Source organism: Poecile atricapillus, chromosome 2, assembly GCF_030490865.1.
Source record: "Poecile atricapillus isolate bPoeAtr1 chromosome 2, bPoeAtr1.hap1, whole genome shotgun sequence".
Lineage (NCBI taxonomy): Eukaryota > Metazoa > Chordata > Aves > Passeriformes > Paridae > Poecile > Poecile atricapillus.
In genome coordinates this window covers 106589393-106610355 of record NC_081250.1, presented here as the reverse complement: position 1 = coordinate 106610355, position 20963 = coordinate 106589393, and the positions used below count along the sequence as shown (strand labels likewise).

Sequence of the window (20963 nt, the reverse complement as noted above, 5' to 3'; positions counted from 1 at the left end):
TGTATTTTACAGTAATCCTAGCTTGAAGTATTCTCCAAATACACACCACCTCCCACCCCCACAAACTCCTCTCCAGGCTCCCAACCTGGCTCAGCTAAACCTGTTCACCTGCCTTCTGTTAGAGCCTCAAATAGTTGAAGAAACAGTTCAGATTTAAAGACAGCTTCCATGGCAAAGTTTTCTTTTAAGACTGTATAGTCTGACATGCATTTTACAACACGACAGGAGAAAAAGCGTATTTTACTGAAGTGTTTCTTGTTCTCTTGACTACCACCTCTGCTCAAAAAATGCTCCCACAAAAGTGCTCCCAACACAGCATCTGAAAGGTCATCCTCTTCTGTTGGATTATTTCTCATATGGAATAGTACTTCAAGCCTGCTCACTGTGAAGCCAGAGAAACATTTGTACCAACATAGTGCAACAAGTAATACAGGAGCAGGACAGTACTATTTTTGGCAACTATACGATCGTAAGTGCACGTCAGCACACAACTTCAAGCCAAATCAGCTCCCTGATCTGATTCACACCATACTTGCTGTGCAGTACAGACAGAACCACTAAAAGAATGAAGAAGGAAGTATCCATCTCTCAGGAACACGCAACAGGAAGTGATTAATACCTTAGACTGGTACTACAGAGCACACTGTACCTTGAAATTAAGAGTTTAGTATTTCATATCTGACCAATGGCCTAGTTAGTAAAAGTTTAAGTAGGCAAGCTGATTCCTTATTTTTACCTCTCAGATTTTCAAGCATCTCTTGCTTTTGAAAAATCAATTTCAACATACATATAACCAAAGAAACAATAAGGTATATACATTTACACAGAATTCACAAGAATGTATTGCACAACAGCTTTGTCTTCAGCGAATAATTACAAAATCAAATAGAAAAGAAAAAAATTTGACTTCTACCAGAAAGCAACAGAAGTCAGAGAGTAAACAGTTACCAAGCACAGGATAAAATCAACACAAAAAGAAGCAGCAAGGAAAGTATAAATCCAAGATACTGATCTGCTTAGGACTTTGCAATTCACTCTCTACCATACCATACTGAACTCTTTAACTACTAATTACGTCAATATTAATCAAATGGTATTTTGATTTAGTAAGTTTGTTTCATTTTAGATTGAGGTATTTTCACCTTTTCCATCCTTCTTGCTCCCAAGCAAAGATTCTTTTCTTTGCAAAATACAGAGAATCTTGAAGTATTTGGGTTCCTGACTATAATGCCTAAATTTCAGTTATTCTTTTTTAACGAAAACATTGCATATACTCCCCATGAATATGAAAATCCCTCTTCATATTTTGAATGTGCAGTTATTAGGCTTGCCATGAGCCAATTTTGTAAACATGAAAGATTAATGCAATGAGCTGCTCCCTTGATTTCTTTTTTTAATCTTTTTTTCAGTTTGTTTAAAGAACAATAGCAACTGATTTAAACAAGCATTTATTTTCTTTAGATGCAATTCTATGGATAAGCATTACAAACAAAATACTATGGCATTATTAAACAATGGTATGGAATGATATGAATGTACTAATTAAAGTTTTTCTAAATAATTTCTAACTTGATTTGAATACGGAAATGCAGGGTTGCAAATGGGCACCGACTTCTTATTTATGAAATAACTGTATGATTTGCAATTGAAAAGTTAGACTGAGGCCGCTCAGACCTTGGGTTAATCGACATGTTAGTCACGGCATTTTCCAGTGATCAGGAAACCAGGTTACACAACCTGCTATGGCAGCGCAGGATATTTATTGTTCTATATCGGCGTGAAGTCCCTGCCTTGTTACTAGCAGGGTTGCCTTTTTTTTTCCCCTCTCCCACTCCTCCCCCCCACCCCCCCGCCCCAAACGTTTCTAAGTATAGTGACAACCTCATCAGGGTTTACTAGTAGCAGCGCAAGCTCAGTGAAAACCTGGGAAATCTAACTGGAAACATGAGAGAGAGCTTTATTTGGCAGTGCTAAAAAAACCTGGGGACAAATGGCTAAGCGGCGGTGGAAGTGCAGGCTGCACAATCAATAGGCAGAGAGCTGGATAGAGGCTCCCTTCGCTGCCGGATCGACAATCGACAGCTGAGAGACTATTTTTTGCAATGGTTGACTAAATATGGTCAGGGAAGAGAGAGGCACAAGAGAGCCTGTTTGCCTGGGAGTGCATGTTTCAAATGCTTAGCTGCCTATAAAGCCGTAACAGTTTTGCTCGTGCCCTCTAAGTGGGAAATACGGTTGGTGACTTCTGTAGTGAGTGTGCGGGAGCCCTGACCTCGCGAGCTGACTTGACCTCTGAAGATGGAAAGTAGCTTCAACACAGACCTGCCTACAGCTAAGCCTGGAAACATAACCTCAAGCAAGAAAAGATGCAGTGCAATATCTAAGGAACTAGAAGAAACCAATATTTGCCAGGGGAGGGGGGAGACGATCGCTATTTTTTTGGTGCCTTTTTCTGATTTTTTTTTTTTTTGGAAGCAACTCCAACTTTTGGGGGCTTGGTTTTGGTTTTTTGTTGGGTTTTTGTTTTTCTTTTTGCCTGTGATTATCTTCATCTGACAGTGGGCTAAGTTCACCTTCCCTTGGCTTCATAGCATCTATTCTTGGAGTCTTAACTCTCAGTCCAGCAGACATAAGGTATAATTTCTATACAACATCATCCATATTTCAGCATTCAAAAGAAAGGAAGAAGGTGCCAATTAGGCACCCATCTTCATGCATTTTTTTTTTTCTTGTAAGTTTTATCTATTTAAGGTGGTGAGGTACTGTATGCACCGACATTCGCCCCCCCTTGCCTCCCCCTCCCATGTAACGAAGAGCTGATTCAGCGAATAGAGTGAGAGCACTCAGGATGAGATGGCTGCTGCTGATGTGTCTCTAGGTCATTACCTCTCTTCCAACTGCAAATGCTGCATGATACTAAGCTTACAGGTAACAGAACATCAGGAGACCTGCATTATTCTGCACGTTTAAAGGATGCCTATGACTTTCTGCATGTATATCTTATTTACTAGACTGTTTTTTAAATTGTTGTATTAATCCCTCTACTCTGGGAAAAGCTTAATTTTGAGTGTGCTAAAGTACCAAGCATTTGTAGTGTAAAGAGCAGGTTGAAAGAAAACAACTGTTAGTCCAAATTTCATAGAAAAAGAAAAAAGCAAAAAAAAAAAAAAAAAAAAAAAGCAGAAACCAAAGAAACCAAATCCCAACTTGCTTAGTAGGCAGAATTCTTTTTAAAGAAGATAAACTAATAAACTGCAATGCCATTAACTGGTTGTTCATTTCAGTAAAATATATTCTTATATTCCTATGCACAACTAAAAATGTACAAACTTGAAAAAGAAAACCTAATAAACAGTGTGGTAGTGCAATGCTGAGTTCTCAAATAGGTCTAGGCAAAATTTTCAAGGTGCTTTATATCAGACGTACATGAAAACAGCCTACTTAAAAACTAGAATGTGACTGCTGTGATTCTAATGCTGCATTGCTGATTCTCCTTGTACTACTGTGCTAGCTACTGCTACACTCTGATTTGCTCTCTATCAGCTGCACTAGGTTTTTGTCATGAGCTGCAGAAATTCTTACTTCCTCTGCTCTCAGCTTTCCTTACAACTATTACAGTTACTAATTGCTAAGCTTATTTAAGTTTACCTTCTAATGCTATAGAGACAAAGGTTACTCTTTACTGTAACCCAAATCAACTCCTGAAATACGTATTAAGCAAGCATAAGCTATATCCGACAGTCCCTCAGAAGTCAAAGCTGTACTGCACATCAAATATTTAACCACTGTTCCAAACCAAGTCGCACAAAATCTTACGAAACAGGGTTAAACTTGGGCTTTGTTTCTATGAGGTTTTTTGTTTGGTTTGGGATATTTTTTTTAGTTAATTATTTTAGCTGTCATAAATATTTCAAGAGTGGACAAGACTTTGACTGAACGAGGTGAGTGCCAGTTTTTTAAAATGAGAAAAGCTGCTTGCAGAAGTGTTGAATAGGTGTTAGCTTTCAAATGTGACCTTTGGCCTAACAATCCAAATCCTGTCACAGCAGTTAGAGGTTGTTCTTTTAATTCAATGTCATCATCTTTACGATAAGCAGGATTGCTGGTGACATGTGCTTTTGTGTTTGCGTTGGGCTTTTTGTGTTTTTGTTTTGCTTTATTTTTTGTTTTGTTTTTTAAACCACTCTGAAATACAGTGTAAATAAGTGTAAACCTACACAGAGTTTGCAGAATAATGGACAGGATATAAAAAGCATAGAAATGGGATTTGGGGTAAGAAAATAAGTTTATAACTGCTATTTTAAATCAGTCTATGCTTCCCTTCAGGACACTGATGCAAACTGTATCCCAGCATGAAAATCTGCAAGAAGACCTGGGAGAAAGCTGAAGTTTGTACAGTGGACTACAACCACAAATTCTAAGAAAAGACATTGCACACCTACCAGCGATTCAACTCTACTTAAACATGGTCACTTAAAAGAGCAAGAGGCTGCAAAAATATGGAAAAGCACTTCTAACATCAGTGCCACCCCAAAACAATGAACTATGTCCAGCTTTAAGACACTGTGCAGGTAAATTGCATTGCAGTTCAGTTAGCATAGTAAGTTTATTTTCTACCATCAGTTTATCAGAACTGCTGTCCTTCCAAAGAACTGTCAGCCAGTTTTACCTAAAGACAGCAAGAAAAAGCAGCAAAATACTTTCCAGGTTCATCTGACAGGCAGTCAAGAAACTCTGTGAGTACCTGCTCAGAGCACATACTTCTTTATGTACCCATATGAACATACAATGCTATGGAATGTAAAGAAGTATGTATTTTTGGCAGGCAAGGAACGACCAGTAAGAGGAAACTAAACAGCTGCTGGAATAAACAGGTTTCCCTCTTGTCTGAATGACATTCATGTGACAAACTGGCTTGCTAAGGGTCAGCTGGTATTGCCAAAATAACTCATACTTGTTAGTAACAAATCACAAAACATTAAATTAAGTGACTATAAAAGTGGGTAGGAATTACTGTTAACAGCTGATAAGTAGAATATTAGTTGCAAACAGAATTCAAAGCAAGGCTGGAAATGAAACCTTAACATGCACCAATTAAGACTGCAGCATAGCTGCAAAATTCATCATTACCAGGACTCCTCACTTCATAGATCTTAAACTAAACTTAAAAGCCTGGTTATCAAAATGCATCTCATAAAAACAAGCCACTGTTCTAGCAATCACAGCCTGTTCTGTGTACTTCAGATAGGAGTACTTAAATTTCTATCTACCATAGAACATTTAAACCACAGGTTGCAACTGAGACGAGTATTAACAGCTAAGGAATTACAGGTGTGATCTAGAGAAAATGATAGCTAAAATAACTGAGTATAAATAAGATTTAAGTTAGAATTTTATCCAAATCAGCACTTATTATGCTCACTGAGCTCTTCGATACAAAGTGCAGTGTCAGGTTTATGCACAGAAAGTGACAATACAGAGATTTCTAGGCCAGAGTTGCTAGTCAGCGGATTAAAGCTATTGACAGATTCCTAAATGAAAACACAAATGACAACAACAGCCGAAAAGGTAAGTTATCTTAAATACTATTTTCAAATAAGCTGGATTTATTTTAAATCCAAATTTAAGAAAATTAGCCATAAAAAATACATTGTAGCATTCAGAAAATTTTAAGAACTACATGAGAAATAGTTCCTCAATAGTTTCAAGTTCTAAAAGTGCTATTAATTAAAATAAACTGCTGCATACCATCCCTAAGTAAAGATACTCAACATCAAATTCGGGAACAAGGGAAAAGCAAGACGAAAGAACTCCCCACTCATCAATCCAGACATTTCTATTCAAGACAGCAGCCTTCTAAAAGCAGTTATTGAATAGGCTATGTCCATGATAAGTAGGCACATTTGGCCCAGATTAAAGATTCTAACTGTAGCCCTTTGCTTACTAAAAATGTATGTGAGGGAAAAAAACCCAACAAACCAAAACAAACAAGAAAATAAGCAAAGGCAACACATGATTTTTAGATGGAGAACTTATTTTTAAATACATAATTCTCAAACAGCTAATAATATACATAGCCTGGTATTTTTAACAACTGAACTACGTATTAACATACAAAAAGAAATATCTTACCTGCTTAAGAAAGCAATGTTTCAATATTTGTTTTAAAGCTCTTTCTCTTACAAGCAGGTATTTTGACACGAAGGCTACAATATCTTAACATCTAGATTAAAACCTGGTTTGTAGTGGGAAACAAATCAAATTGCAGTAGCTTTTCTGAATACAGCAAGACTACTAAACTTGATCGTGCTCACAGAAGCAATTTGATATAACTAACAGTTTCACTGAGGGGTTATTACTAAACATTTTCTTCTTCTCCTGGAGAGTTCCTGTTCTGAGCACCAATTGATTTAGTTTCTACTATATAATGGGACACACTTTTTTAACAGCTTTAATTTATCTTAAAGTTTTTTGGCAATGATTTATCATACTGTGTTGTCCCTTGTATAACATTGCAATGTTATTCTGACACAAAATGACAGTTCAGAGTGATACAAAAGTTAAAATTATATGTTGACATTGCTTCCTGCTAGTTCATGTTAGCATATCTCTAAGAATACATACCCAGTCACTCTAAAATGTCACATCCATCACTTAGATCAGCTGTTCAATTTTAACCGAGCACACGTTGAACTTTGGGCATCTGCTGACACAGTTGTAACTCAAACATTTCAACTGTGTGACTGACAGGGATAACAGATGCTGACATTATCAAATGCTACACGGCTTTTTTTCCACAGCCGTTTTTTGTCCCGATATGGCCAGTACATGAAACTGTATTGCCATCCAAAAGCGCACTTGAGCAGCTGTATCTGTAAAACAGTTCCTCTATAAGTGGTAAAAATAGAAACTCGTTTTATAGCCATCTTGATGTTTAAGTCCAAGTGACACACCTGCTACGTTTCTATTAGGATACATGGTCTTGGGAATATATTTACATAAATCTTCTCACCATCATCAGACTATGCAACAAACAGACTAACCTTGACACACTCATTACTAGGGAATGGTCTGAACTAAGGTTGTCCCCTACTTTCCACTGCAGTCAAAGCTCAGAAAGAATTCAGTATGACACATAAAAAGCTATGTGAGCTCACACAATTGTATTAAGGACCTTAGTTTAGAAGAAATCAGATGCAACCCCAGATAAATCTTTAGAAGCTGCATTTTTCTGGCATTAAATCGCTTTACATATACTATATGGGTAAAACAAATTAAATATATCCTGCTATATTATATAATCATTCCTAAAAAGTTAATACTAACCACAGATATAGCAATGGAATTGAAAGCACTTGGCATTTATATTTGTGCTAACCAGCTACAGCATAAAAGCAGCTGCAAAGGGGAACCTGCCAGAAAATGAATGATGGGAAGGGAGGGTAGACGGTGACAAGGAAACTGAAACGTTCTTCCCCAGTAAAGTTTAACAAAAAGAAGTAAGGGAGCCCTATATGATAAAAAAATTAAGACTACAATTCCTAATCTATTTTAAAACTTGATTACACTAGACAGGAAAAAGTTAAAGCTGTAACTATGATTTGATTTGAGACTCATCCAAAGATCCTCAAGGAAATACTCAAGGACAGAACAAACCTGTACAGGCCTTTCTGGTATGCAGCTTTTAATTGTGCCATCTCCAAATTAGGAAAGAGTTAAAAAGCTCCAAATTAGGAAAGAGTTAAAAATCTGTATTGACAAGAAACAAATTTGTGTAATACAGAAGAAACCCCTGTGTTCTTTGTGCACTGCTCGTGTGCTTTAAAATGTGTAACTGAATTATAAGCTTCCTGCACTCCAATGCTTTGCTAAAGCTGGTAAAATGGAACCAAATCACCTCTTCAATGGATTTGGTCCCCTTCAACCAGCTGTAGCTATGCATTGATCACTACAGGATTTCTCATGTTCTTAAAACTGGACACGAAACCTGCTCAGAGCAATTATGTAGTCCTCTCTGCAGTCCAGCTCTACTTCTAGGCAGCCTGAAGATGGAAGGTAACCAGGAGTGTAGTATACTCTGTATTCCAAAATTTCAAGTTTGTATTTGTAAATAAATAGCTACTGGTGTTTAACGTTTTGTCCATATGCAGTGAAAACCATCTTTTACAACATTTATAAAGAAGATAGGTAAGCAATGAAATAAACATTTCCCAATGATATATTGTGTCTTGTATTCTTCCTCAAGTCTGGTGCCCTTTCTAGCAGAACTGACCAAAAAAACCCAAAGCCCAAAAGGAAATAATCATGAACAGTACTGGCGGGGCAGGTTTACTCTCTGGGCACCCCCGTCCCCTTTTTTTTCATTGCACAAGGAAGGAAACTCCACAGGGCAGGAACTGTATTTGCCATTTTGTATCTGTCGGGCACATTATTTACTATTTAAAGATAATATATTTGTCACTGACCTCAACAGCTACAGGCTAATCTACCATCTAATAATAGGTCTGCTCACAGAGACTATATTCTTCCTCCAAATCAACTTGAACAAAAGTATTCTTCCAAAGCCTTTTCTGACATAATACTTTAATAAGAGGTTTTAAAAACAGGCTCTCTTTGCACTCAGCTTCAACTAAGCTTAACCTACACTTACTGTCAGAACTGCAAATACAAAAGCAAAAAAACCACTTTGACTGGTTTAAAAAATAATTGTACCACTCCCATATCCTCAGAACTTGTCTCTCTGAGGACCTCCATGACAACACAGCCAGTGAGTCCTGCAGACACCTCCTGAAGACACTCATTAACACTACTTAAAAGTGAGAAACACCACCTCACAATTAAATTGCTACAGTTAGAAATTTCACTGCCAACCCGTTCAAACCATCTGCAAATCCAAAAACAAATTGATATCTCCCAAATAATAAGAAAACCATGGGGAAAAATTACAATTCTATTTTAAACCACAATGTCCTCCTTGCCAGTTGATGAACATAAAGATGATAATACTTCTTGCTATTGGAGAGCAATACATGAAATCTGTATCTTACTCCAGGACTTTGATTTTTTTGATTTAAAGTCCAGCAGAATTTATTGCTCTGAAGAACTAATCATACACGTGTGTGAAGTCAGGTCAGCTCCAAGAGCAGCCTCTATTTAAGATGCTAGCTGCAGAGTGAATAAAGCTCTCTTCACAAGATACAATGCAAATCTAAAACTAACTGGGGCAACGGATATAAAATACGCCTACACTTCACAGTCATGTCTTCAGCTCAAAAATCTGAAGTCACAGGTATGCGAATAGATCAAACATAAGCAAGAGATGATAACATGGCAAAAATAACCAATCTGTACAGTATTTTCAAATTTTACTCTCCTTTTTTCTGTCTGAAAAAAATCTCATTAACACTAAAGAGGCAAAGCCTGCCAAGCTTTGAGGCTCACTTTTGAAAGTAGTCCAAAATAAACGCACTTTTAATATGACTGACTCAGTTAAAAATCACGAACAAGAAACCATGTATTTAATGAAAGTTTAACTTCCCCACACTTAATTTAAAAAATTTTTTAGCTCTATCTCCCATGCACGAGTTTAAAGCTACCTACAGCGTAAACTAACATCCATTCTACATTTCAACATTATACATCAGCACAAAACCCAAAAGTTCTCTGTACCAATTCACAATGTACAAAGAGAAGCAAAACATGAAAAGGAGAAATATTCTACTAAGAATAGGATGCTCTCAGAAACACAGTGTACCTTGACTTACAGAAAACACAGCCAAACTACCATGGAAGATAAAGTGCTGAGAAAAGCTAAGCTATTTGACATTAATCACTATCTTTCTTATTATATTTATACAATATTCAAACATTTAAAATAGAATGCATTTGTTTTCATATGAAAAATTTAAAACTTTGGAATGTTCTTCTCAGCACAATTTGTAAGTTTTTTCTTGGGACATTTATCTCCCTATTATTTATACAGGTCAGAACTCAAGAAACAAGAGGTTTTCCTCTGAAAATGAAATTGGTTCCAAATACCTATTTAACATCAACTAAAAAAAACTATAGAAATCCACCTCCATTTATTGTGGTACCCATGCACTTACCACATTCATTTAATTATCCTCAACAAGGAAGATGTATGCGAACTTTATTAATTCTTGCATACATAGCACATTTCTAACAATTATAGCTATGCACACAAATGCATCCACATTTATATACTATGAATACATGCATAACTTTTATAAAATAATATAAAAATTACATAATAAAATACATCTATGTATTTGAATATAAGGGGAATTTAGTGCACTGTATAAATATAAGGCACCACATCCTGAAGCTACAAAAACTCCAGTTTAGGTGGAGCAGGGAAGCTTAGATGAGGAAAGATGGGTCTTTAAGGTTTCAAGCACAACCTATTATGCACTGTTTGTGACCCACAGCAGCAACAAGCTAAAGATGAGGGGGTTATATTTAACAGTGTTTTAATGCACTTAGTGCATTTGACAGATCAGTAATAATCATTGTTCTATATCAGATTAGAAAAACAAAGTAGCAAATACAAAAACTTTAGTTTCATTCAGAAACAGCCAAGTGGCAGAATTACAAAATCAGCAATAAAACAAATGAGAATCACTGAAGTCTTGAAGAATATAAAACTCGACTCTTGGATGAATGAAACTATTACGATCATCTTTGGATGGGGGGAGAAATCAAAACAGATTTATACTGGTTTCATTTTCAACCATTTCTTCCCAGGCTGATAGGTAAAATATCTAATGCCCACAGAATTAGATATTTCAGATGAAACTATTCCTTCTGTGATGGGAGACAAAATTCCTTTTCTGCATGCTTGAGCAGTGCTCAGATGGAACTGCAACCAAAAAAGAATATTAAATATCTGTTTTAGATTCAAGTGAAACCCCATGTATGGGAGGAACCCACACAGCATTCAAATTGCTAATACTGGAAACATTTTCCAATACTTCCAATAAAAAATTTTGTAAAGGAGGGAGGATTCTGGTTAAAACTGCACAATACCTCACATTCTACCAACCATCAAACTGACCCAGTCTGAACTACAACTTGGATCCCTCTATCAAAGGAATGGTCTGTCACTCCTAAAACATTCACCCACCAAAAAATCTCCAGCACATGCCTATGAAAAACATCTTTTCCTCATGAGATCCCTGCATTTCATCTTGAGATTATGGTCACACAATCCAACTACCACAAGAGCTGAGGAAAAGCACTGCAGGAAAAACCTAACCAAAAATACTCCACACCCAGGTAACAGACAGGAAACAGTGCTCCTGGCTAATGCTGTTATATAAGTAGGAAGAATTCACTTTAAAGGAAGAAGTTACCAAGTTAGACTTGAAAGAATTGTCTACTGAATGCCAAAAATAAGCTCCCTTCATTTGGTCCTTGACATGTTCTCTTAAAGACCTTTTATAAGTACTGTAGAAAATGGTAAACCTTTATTTATCCTATGAACACTTCCAACCTCTACTTTTACTTTGTGAAATTATTCCATTCCACAAACATAGATAATTAATTTTGTTTACTTTTTGACTATCAGTCTTGATAGCTATGTTCTAAGGGACTAACCTAGATTTTAATCCCATATATTAATAATGGGTGGAATTTACACAAATTTACAGCCTTATTTTTTCAACTTCTCTCAAATGAAAAGCTGAATTTAGCAATAAACTAGCAAGCACACACGTTTCTTCTTTTGTGTAAACTATACTGAGAACTCCACCCCAGGATAAAGTATTATCAAAGTCTTGTTAGTATGACAGCTTTGAAAAATACCATCTATCCACAGTGTAATAAGGATACAGTAACACAACTTTTCTTTAAAGTTCTATCAATGCAGTAGTTTTCAAAAGCTATCTTAACTGAAAATTGAATGCAGACATACAGAATGCAGCTAGTATAAAACAAACTATGCCTTAAAATGAACTTTTACAGTTGAACTGCTATATAAAAGCTGAAACACAAACTTCCTTCTAGATATACTTCTATGAAAATATAATTAACTGTTGCATATATTGACAAATATAATCTAATGCAACAATCCTAAGCGTGCTTTAGAACTGTATGGTTTACTTAACAATTATCCAGAAATAAGTATTTCCAAAAAACTCAAATTCCTTTATCAATTCAAATAGTCAAGAAACAAAATGTAGAAGTATTTACTATTTTTATCCTATGTCAAGATTCCATCTTCAAGATCTAACTTATCAAAAATTTTATTGGCAACATTTTACAGCCATGACAGGGAATTTCTTAGGAATTTGGAGTTACCTGAATACAGCATTAAACTGAGCAGACTTCTAGCTTCATTCTAGTAAGGGCTTCCAGCATTAGAAAGATGCACAGCAAAGCAACATCGACATTTAAGAAATACAACTACATGCAGATTTACGGACCTTCTGAAAGAATACCACAGTTCTACCCTCATGTGCACTTGTTTTCCTTTTACATATGATAAAAAATAATCTTTAAAAAGAATCTGTACCTCGGGTTTCCTCTTAGTGCAGCATGGTGAAGAGCATTAAACCCATTGTTGTTGGTGATAGTAACATCTGCTCCAGCTTCTAAAAGTACAGCAAGTATATCATCACGCTTTTTACTTATTGCATCGTGAAGTGGAGTGTCTCCTTCAGAATCCTAAAACCAGAAACAGCTTATGTCAATTTTTGCATACATCCACATTAAAAAGATGCTAAAATATCACTAAAAAAATTGACTACACAAACACAAAACAGCTCTTCCAGACCCGAGTATTGCTATACTGTAGAGTTCAGAGCAAGCTGCCTCTTCTTGGCTTGTTCCAGTTTTGCAAATGCTTCAGTGGGAAACCCCACCCTGAGCTCCACCATTTTACAGTCACACTGCTGCCAGAGCTACGCTTTGCATCCCACAGTACTGAAGACACTGGGGTAGATAATGACTTCTCTATTCTTCTTATCCAGATGGAGTTGATGCCCAGATTACAATTTATGAGTAAAAGGACAGCAACAAAAACTAAAACGTGACAGAGGGAAGACTACCCAGGTGGAAGGAGAAATGGAATTTTGAGTAATAAATGCTAAGTTAGTTCAGCCAGGAGTTAACCATATAGAAGACAATACCAAAATGACAGTGTGAAATTAAAGCATAGGCAAATCAAAATGAAATGCAGTCCAGCTACCAAAAGCAGGCATATCTGTTATTTCAACTGAAGCATATAATTTTCCATGATGGAAAAGCCAATGTCATAATGGAAAATTAAGCTTTTAACTTGTTATGGCTAATACAAGGTTATATTACACAAGGTACATAATACTTGACTGCACAATTGGACAGGCAAAGAATTTAGACTTTTAGCTTGATGTTTTATTTTTCAAATATCCCAAATAAGGAAAAAATACTTTTTACCAAAGAAGCATTTTGTACATTACTTATTCAGTGACTCAAATGGCTGGACTGAAGAGAAATGCCCTAGACTAACAGCAAGAAAACACATCCACTTAAGCTTATTTGCAGCTACATAGGCAAAATCTCCAGATTTATGCTTCAAGTAAAATTCTTGCACCATGTAAGTCAGGAAGTCTTTTGTCACCAACACTGACTCAACTGCAAGCTGACTAACACAGAAACTGAACATTTTAGCAATACATTAGTACGAAAACAGATCTCTGTTTTTGTACAGTGAGAATCAAAATCTGCCAAACAAAAAGTGCCAGAATATGGAAACACTTGAACCAGTGTGAGCCAATTTGCCAGAACTAAATAATGTAGCTTTTATTTGGTTTAATTGATCATATTTCCTGAATTTCCTGTTTACAAACTAACATATGTTTCTGTTTGCACTGTGAAGTGGCCACAGTAGTAGACTGCTGGTCAGTTAAATTCCAGTCATGCCTCAGTCTTACTCCCCTCTGCTCTCATTGACAAAATCATTCACCTACTCACATTTGCACATCACAGTTCCTCAGCACACATGCTGAATCTGAAAGTTCATTTCTTTCAATAGCAATTATATTTTACAGATGGAGTATCTTTGCACCATTCTACTGATTTTTCAACAGTAACAAAATTCTGTAATTTCAACTCAAGAAAATCCACTTTGGCTACCTATATGTTCCTATGCAATTTACAGTCACCCTTAACTGATGTTAGCACATCAGATTCCTTATAATACCTACTGTTCAACAAATACTAAACATTATCTGGATGGATATAACGGATCAACCTCAGCAAGATCAAGGCAGTATCTTAAAAGTTAGGTAGAAGGAGATAAATAAACAATCACTAATTAATTTCAATGAAGATTTTGTTCATCTTCTTTTATGTGGATATACAGCTCCAAGAAAATCTGATTACTGACATGGCAAAACAAGGAGGTAATGTCTTATTACTGCACATCTTGATTTCCAAGGCCACTACAGCTTTTATCTGATGCAAATCTCTTCAAACTCACCCATTCTCATTTGTTTTACTAATGCAGTTGGATAAAGCTGTATTCAACAGTGTGGATACCTGCTTATTGGATAGCACAGCTCCACTCTACTTTCCAAACAGGACATTGTACTTAGGCTTCCATCACATTCAATTACAGATGAAATTCCCTGTGAAATTATGGTACTTGAGAGCCTACACATGAGGGCTTTCTATATAAAAAGCTGAATATTTGAAAATGAATCTGACTAAATAGTACTGTCAATGATAAATCTATTTTAGAAAAGAAATAAAAGGTTTCTTTTAACAAAGGATTCCACAATATCACCAGTCTGATAAACTGTAGCTTGCAGAAGGAGGACAGAGTTGTGGGTTAGATATAGGAATAATTCATCAGGAAGGAAAGTTAACAATTAGAAATCACTACAGACTGTGAAAATACCAATTAGTATCAACTGTCTAGAATAAACAGGTGTCAATCTAGCTGTCTAGGAAACAAACAGACTTAATAGAATTTTGGTTACAGTTGATCACATGGTGAGTTAAAGGTTGAGACAGACAACTTTACAATGTCTGTTCATTTCAATCCCATTTTCCATAGTTTTTCCATCACCTACTTCCAGCAAATCATGCAATTCAGTAGCTGAAAAGTGATCCCACACTAAAAGTTTACTTTACCTGGAGACTGGGGTGGCAGCCGAAGTCCAGTAAAGTTTTGACAACTTGCAGATGACCTTTGTTGACAGCAATGTGGAGTGGAGTCTGCCTGCGCTTGTTGCGAGCGTTCAAATCTGCACTGCCTCGGTGCAAAACCTCAATCACAGCACCCTCATCACCGAAGGCTGCGTGATGGACAGCCCTGTCTCCATCCTTGTCCTAAAGTGGAAACATTCATTTACCTGGTATATTTCACATTTCCTTTGCATTTAAATAAGAAGATTATTTCAACTAACAACAGTCCATATTTGATGTAATAAGAAAAATAAACTACCATGATACCATTAAAATACCTAATTAAGTAATTGCTCAAACTGCAGCAAGAGAGGATGAAGAATCAGTTCATATATAAACACACGTGTTCTACAACATATGGTATTCTACAACACATACAACTATTGCCCTGAATCTTTATGTGGTTTCCTCATCAAACTCAAATGGCTTCATTTGGGTTCTGACTATAAAACAACCACTGTCAAGAAAAAACCCAAACCAAAGAACCCACACAAAATCCAATGCCTGAACACTGTAACACTTACTATCCTGAGGTAGTTCCTCGTGTAACCTGAGAAGCGTTACAGATTTCAAACCACAGTGCAACACATGAGTATTTCCTTGTTTATACAATTAGTATTTATTAGGATTTATTATGTGTCTTTGTTTTCACTTAATAAACCTTCTACGAAGGAAATTTGTGACTGATGCTGACATTAACTAGAAGTTCTGATTCTGTGTTGATGATTCACTGTGCTAAAACTCTGATTCAGTTTGTTTCAGTTTCACCCAAATTAAGAATTAAAATGTGAAAGTCAAATTTGTCAGTTTAGGCTATTTTAACACTCACAGAAGTTGACTGTACAACATGAAACATTTTAAAATATCAATCAAGTCATTTCAGCATTAATAACAGTATACAAAAGATAAAACTAAAATGGAAGTTATACATGATGAAATTACTTCCATAAGCTAGTTTCTGAGTATTTGTGCACAGTTTATATGACCATGCATTTGTAGGACTGAATTTTGAAAACAGAGAAACACTGAAAACTGTAAAATAAAATCATGAATGATCAAGGGCTCACTGCCTCTCTTGAGCTAGCTTCTCATCAATTTGCTTCTTTGGCAACATCTTTCAAAAGTAATTTTTTTATTATATAACAATTATATGCACGATGAGACTAGTTATAGCATTTAAAATGGTGGAAGAAGATTTATCCCCCAATTATCAAATGCACCTTTTTGAAAACATGGATATGGTTTTCAAGATGGTCAGGACACTAAATAGCAGTTTCAACAGATTTTGAAAAGATCCTTTTATTCCTTCCAAACCAACTCATGCTACCAAGTTGCCTTCTCAGATAGGTGAGCCTGAGAAGGAATCCTGCTAACATGAATGAACAGTCAAAAGAAGCCATTTGGAAGGGGAAAGAATCAGAAAGGGGTTCCTCTCTGTAATTTTCATCTGGTTGTAAGGATCATTATGAGGCAAATCTTATCAAGAGTGTGCCAGCAGTCCTAAACTGGTACAAGACTTGTATTTACAGAGCACTTGGTTTCACAGAGGCATAGTAATCTGTCTTTTCATATTTGCAGTCTGAAAAGTACACCAAGACATTTATGGATGAAACCCTATATAATTACTGAATGTTTTCATTTTACCATATTTCAATTTCAACACCGGACTGATTTTATTAAGTCTTAATGTATAGAATTCCTACTTTAATGAGCAGAGGTCTAGAATGCTCAGCATCAAAACAAATCATCTCAGGAATTAAATCCTACCCAACAGCAATAATTTATCTAGAAAAAGCTAGCAACTAATAAATCATCTGTTCTTAAGACTTACATTTAGATATAAACATAAATATTAAAAGCACTACATTTTTATACATGCCAACAGTATAATATTGTCAGTACTGTTAATATAATAACTGACAACCATTACTGTCTGCAGCCTAGAAGGTTACATATTTTTACTATGCAATATCTACATCAGTTTTTTTGAGCTATGTCAATAACCAACTATTCTCTGACTAAACAGAGGCCACTTGTAGCCTACATGAAGACATCAGAGAAAAACACAGGAGACACAATCAGGATATGCCTAGAAAATATCATCATGAACGTATATACTCTGCAGTAACGACTGAAAGTGTAAAAAATCCGACTTAGCTATAAGGCAAGGAATGTAAGGATTTTTTTCCATTGCTTCTATGCCTCTGACCACAACAGTGAAGTAAATGGATTACATTTTTGCTCTTTGCTTAATGGGATGACTCTTCTGAATTTTTGCATTTTATAAATAATTATATTTATAAACATTACCTATATGTGCATATAGATATAAATACTGATAAACAGATTACATTTTTAAAGCCTGAAAAATATAACTAGTAATCTAAAAATATTATGAAAATTATTAATATTATAATAACCAAGGCAATTATATAATCAAGTGGGAATACCGCCTTCACTTCAGCAACACAGATGTGTGAAGACGGCTTTAAAAGTCAAGTAAAATCCCTGGTAATTTTTTTATGCTAGTGTGATGGCACTTTTGAAGCCTGAGCAAACATGAAATTTTTCATAATTCTAGTGCTAGCAGATTACTAGGTGTATTGTCTTCAAACTGTTGAAGTAGTGTTTCTACCTACCTCTTTAATGCCTCTAACCCTCCCTTCAGTCCACCACTAGAGTAAAACATGACAGCTCTGAACACCACAGTACAGACGAAAAGCAGTTCAGTCCTATTTTAACAGTATTTACTTTGTACTGCAGTGAAAGCACTACTTCTAGCATGAAGTTACTTCACAGAACTCAGACCACAGCAAGCATGTATTGCATCAATCTAAGCCATCTTTAGAATCCAGCATGAAAAGCATTATAAATTAATGGCGTCACTGTAAATATAAAACAATTTTAATTCCAAGAATTACATTGCCTCATTAATGTTTTAACATTCTATAACTTATGTATCTCAAATAAAATATAATGCTAGATGCCCAAGCATTTGAAGTTGTTTTTTGTTATGCAAACAACAACTGGGTGCACAATTAATTTCTCAGCATCCCTGTAGGCTTCAGTTTTTATTCTTAATAAATCAAATTTGACAGATGCTTCTTGTGCCTCACAAAACGAGAAATGGTTGCAATATCAGTGCATTCTGTGTAAATAATTGAGTAAAAATCAACTCAAAATGCAAATATCACAGTATGCTGATAGATAACTCTTACAAACAATTATTCTAAAAAACCTAAACAAGAGACACCCTTCCGTTTTCAGTGAAGTTAAAAAAAAGGCACTGAAAAACTGGAAGGAGAACTGGCAGTTTCCACCCAAAGATACTGCTATTGCCTTCTGCTTAACCTTGTTTCAGTGACAAATCGAAAGATTTCTCCTAACTGAACTTTGTATATATTAGAAGCATGGCAAGCATCTGAAGTTGAAGATGCAGCATCTGACAACATCTTTTTCCCATTCTACTGTTGAAATGAAACCAAAGGAAGGAAAGAAAGAAGGGGCTTAATCGCACTGTAGCTCACATAGCTGTATTATGTTAGTTGTTACATTTCATTTAATAAGAAGTGTTAAAGAATTAGATATTGACCCTTTACAATACTGTTAGTAGGAGTCTAATTTAGCTACACAATAAAAGCAATTTTTTCACTCTCTCTGGCCTTTAAAAAGGCAAGTTGAATAGAACTGTCATGCATGTAACAAAGTTTAAGGACAAACGAATCATATTTTGAAATTTTCAGGTTACCTCTGCTTCTACATCCACATTCTGTTTCAGAAGCAACTTCAAAATGTCGACATGGCCATTCTGGCTTGCAGCTTGCATAGCTGTGTGTCCAGCACATTGCCCATTCACCTGGAATGTCAACACTTGCAGGTGAGTTTCAAGACACACACACATACACACCTGGTGAGGCTGTTTAGCAGTAGAAAACTTAAAGCAACAGCACAAATAACACAGAATCAAATTAACAATTTTAAGATGCCTTTTTAGCATATATAGATCTCCTAGGTCTTCTCTATTTCATTTCTATAGTAGCTAGACTGAAGGAAAGAGGAAGAAATGGATTCATAACTAATATTAAGACATCATGATACTTGGATTAAAAACATTCATCTTTGGGTGACTCCTGTAAAAGCAAGATTTTTGAGAACAAGTCTCAGATTTATACCTGTCCTTTGCTCTATGGTACTATCTCAGGCACAGGAGAAGCTCCCAGCAGCTTCTCTCGAAGAAATTACTTCTGTGGGTGGTTCTTACTGCTTTCCCTAAATGTCAAACTACCACATTCATGTAACTTCGTTGCCAAATTTATGGCAACAACAGGAGAGAGTATGAACCCAGATTTTGTAAAATCTTAAGCTAAAAATCAGTGCTCAGAATCAAAGAAGTTCAGACTCTTAACTGCGAGCATTACAACTGCTGTAGTGAAAAAGTCTGTAACTTTAAAATATGTTCCCTAAACGAACTCCTATAATTACTAAGCATTTTCTTTTAGACTTTTCACTATTAGACAAGTTGGTAAAAGGAATCTGACAGAGAACAGATTAGATGAACTACCTTCAGTTGAGTTAATAAAACAAAACAAACTCACAATAACAGGAAAAACATCCTGAAAAATCTACCCTCCTTCCTTCTATCCCCCTTGAAAAAAGAAGAATTTGAAGACTCTTCAGTAATTGTGAACGTTTGGTTCTCTGCGCCAACTCTGGCAACCAGAGGTTGAAAAGTATCTTAATTCATGACAGACAAAAGAATACAAAATCTGTCCAGCAAGAAAGTAGGCACAGCTATGTGTTCACACAGCTCACACACATTTCATAGGACAACAAATGGGAGGAGAGACACTGGAAGTAGCTGTACTACTTCTCAGAAGACACACGACAAACTGGCAAGAACTATTCAGAACAGCTGCACTTCCTTTATTACTAGAGGCCCCCCAAATGAGACACTCCCAAAACAGAACACTTACATCTACATCTGGCCTCTTTAGCAAGTCTTCCACTTTAGCAACGTCTCCATTGGCAGCAGCTTTAACCAATTCTTCATTGAGATCTCCAGATTCTTGTGTTTCAAATAGTTTTTTCAATAGCTGGGACAATCTCTCTGTAATTGTTAACCAAAGGACAACTAAGATTACAATCCTAATTACACAAGAACAGAAAAAAAAAAAACGAGCTACATTTGTTGTGTTTCTAAGGCCATGTACATAGTAATACACTAACGATCATAAAATAGCAGCTGTAAAGTTACTGAGTTTGAAATAAGAGCTGCACTCCAGTACCCTTTAGACAGTGGAGACTGCTACATGAGACACTTCAGAACAAAGATGGTTGAACCACAAATAGCTTTTCTTCCACAAAATACAAAAAGGTGGGACAACATAAAAACATGAACTTATGTACTGCTATAACAGACTTTCTAACTGTGTATACTGTGATTTGAAACACTAAGTTGTATTACTCTTCTAGATAGTTTTATGGCCACTGTACTCAGATCTTTATGGAGAAAACTCACTGTATCTATGCCTCCTTAGGAAAAAATCTAGGAAACTATGTAGAAAGTTTTCTTGGCATTAAAGCAAATATGTGAAGAGGAAAGAACAACTAGCTATGACTAAAAAGAGGAAAAATTATAGTTTCAGTTGATCTATGAAACTGCCAACATAACACAAAACATGCTGGACAGTCTTTCTGCCTTGTTATTATATGAATGACAGCATGTTCAACAAAACTGTAGTGTGATTACACAGACACCAAAAAATCCCACTGTA

At 35.9% G+C, this 20963-nt stretch overlaps 1 protein-coding gene and 1 long non-coding RNA gene across 4 annotated transcripts in view; one reads left to right on the top strand and one right to left on the bottom strand.

The window, feature by feature from the left end:
• The window catches only part of MIB1 (MIB E3 ubiquitin protein ligase 1), a 77752-nt gene that overhangs the window by 31462 nt on the left and 25327 nt on the right, over nt 1-20963 (bottom strand). For all 3 annotated transcript variants that reach the window (XM_058830395.1, XM_058830396.1, XM_058830394.1), the window contains exons 9-12: nt 20163-20296; nt 18938-19045; nt 15136-15333; nt 12533-12684 (exon numbers count right to left, since the gene is read on the bottom strand). In XM_058830395.1, coding sequence (XP_058686378.1) covers nt 12533-12684; nt 15136-15333; nt 18938-19045; nt 20163-20296 — 592 coding nt within the window. The remainder of the gene's footprint in view (nt 1-12532; nt 12685-15135; nt 15334-18937; nt 19046-20162; nt 20297-20963) is intronic.
• LOC131575241 (uncharacterized) lies at nt 1932-8219 on the top strand. The gene is made up of 2 exons (XR_009276742.1): nt 1932-2928; nt 4327-8219. It is a non-coding gene; the product is annotated as an uncharacterized LOC131575241 (long non-coding RNA).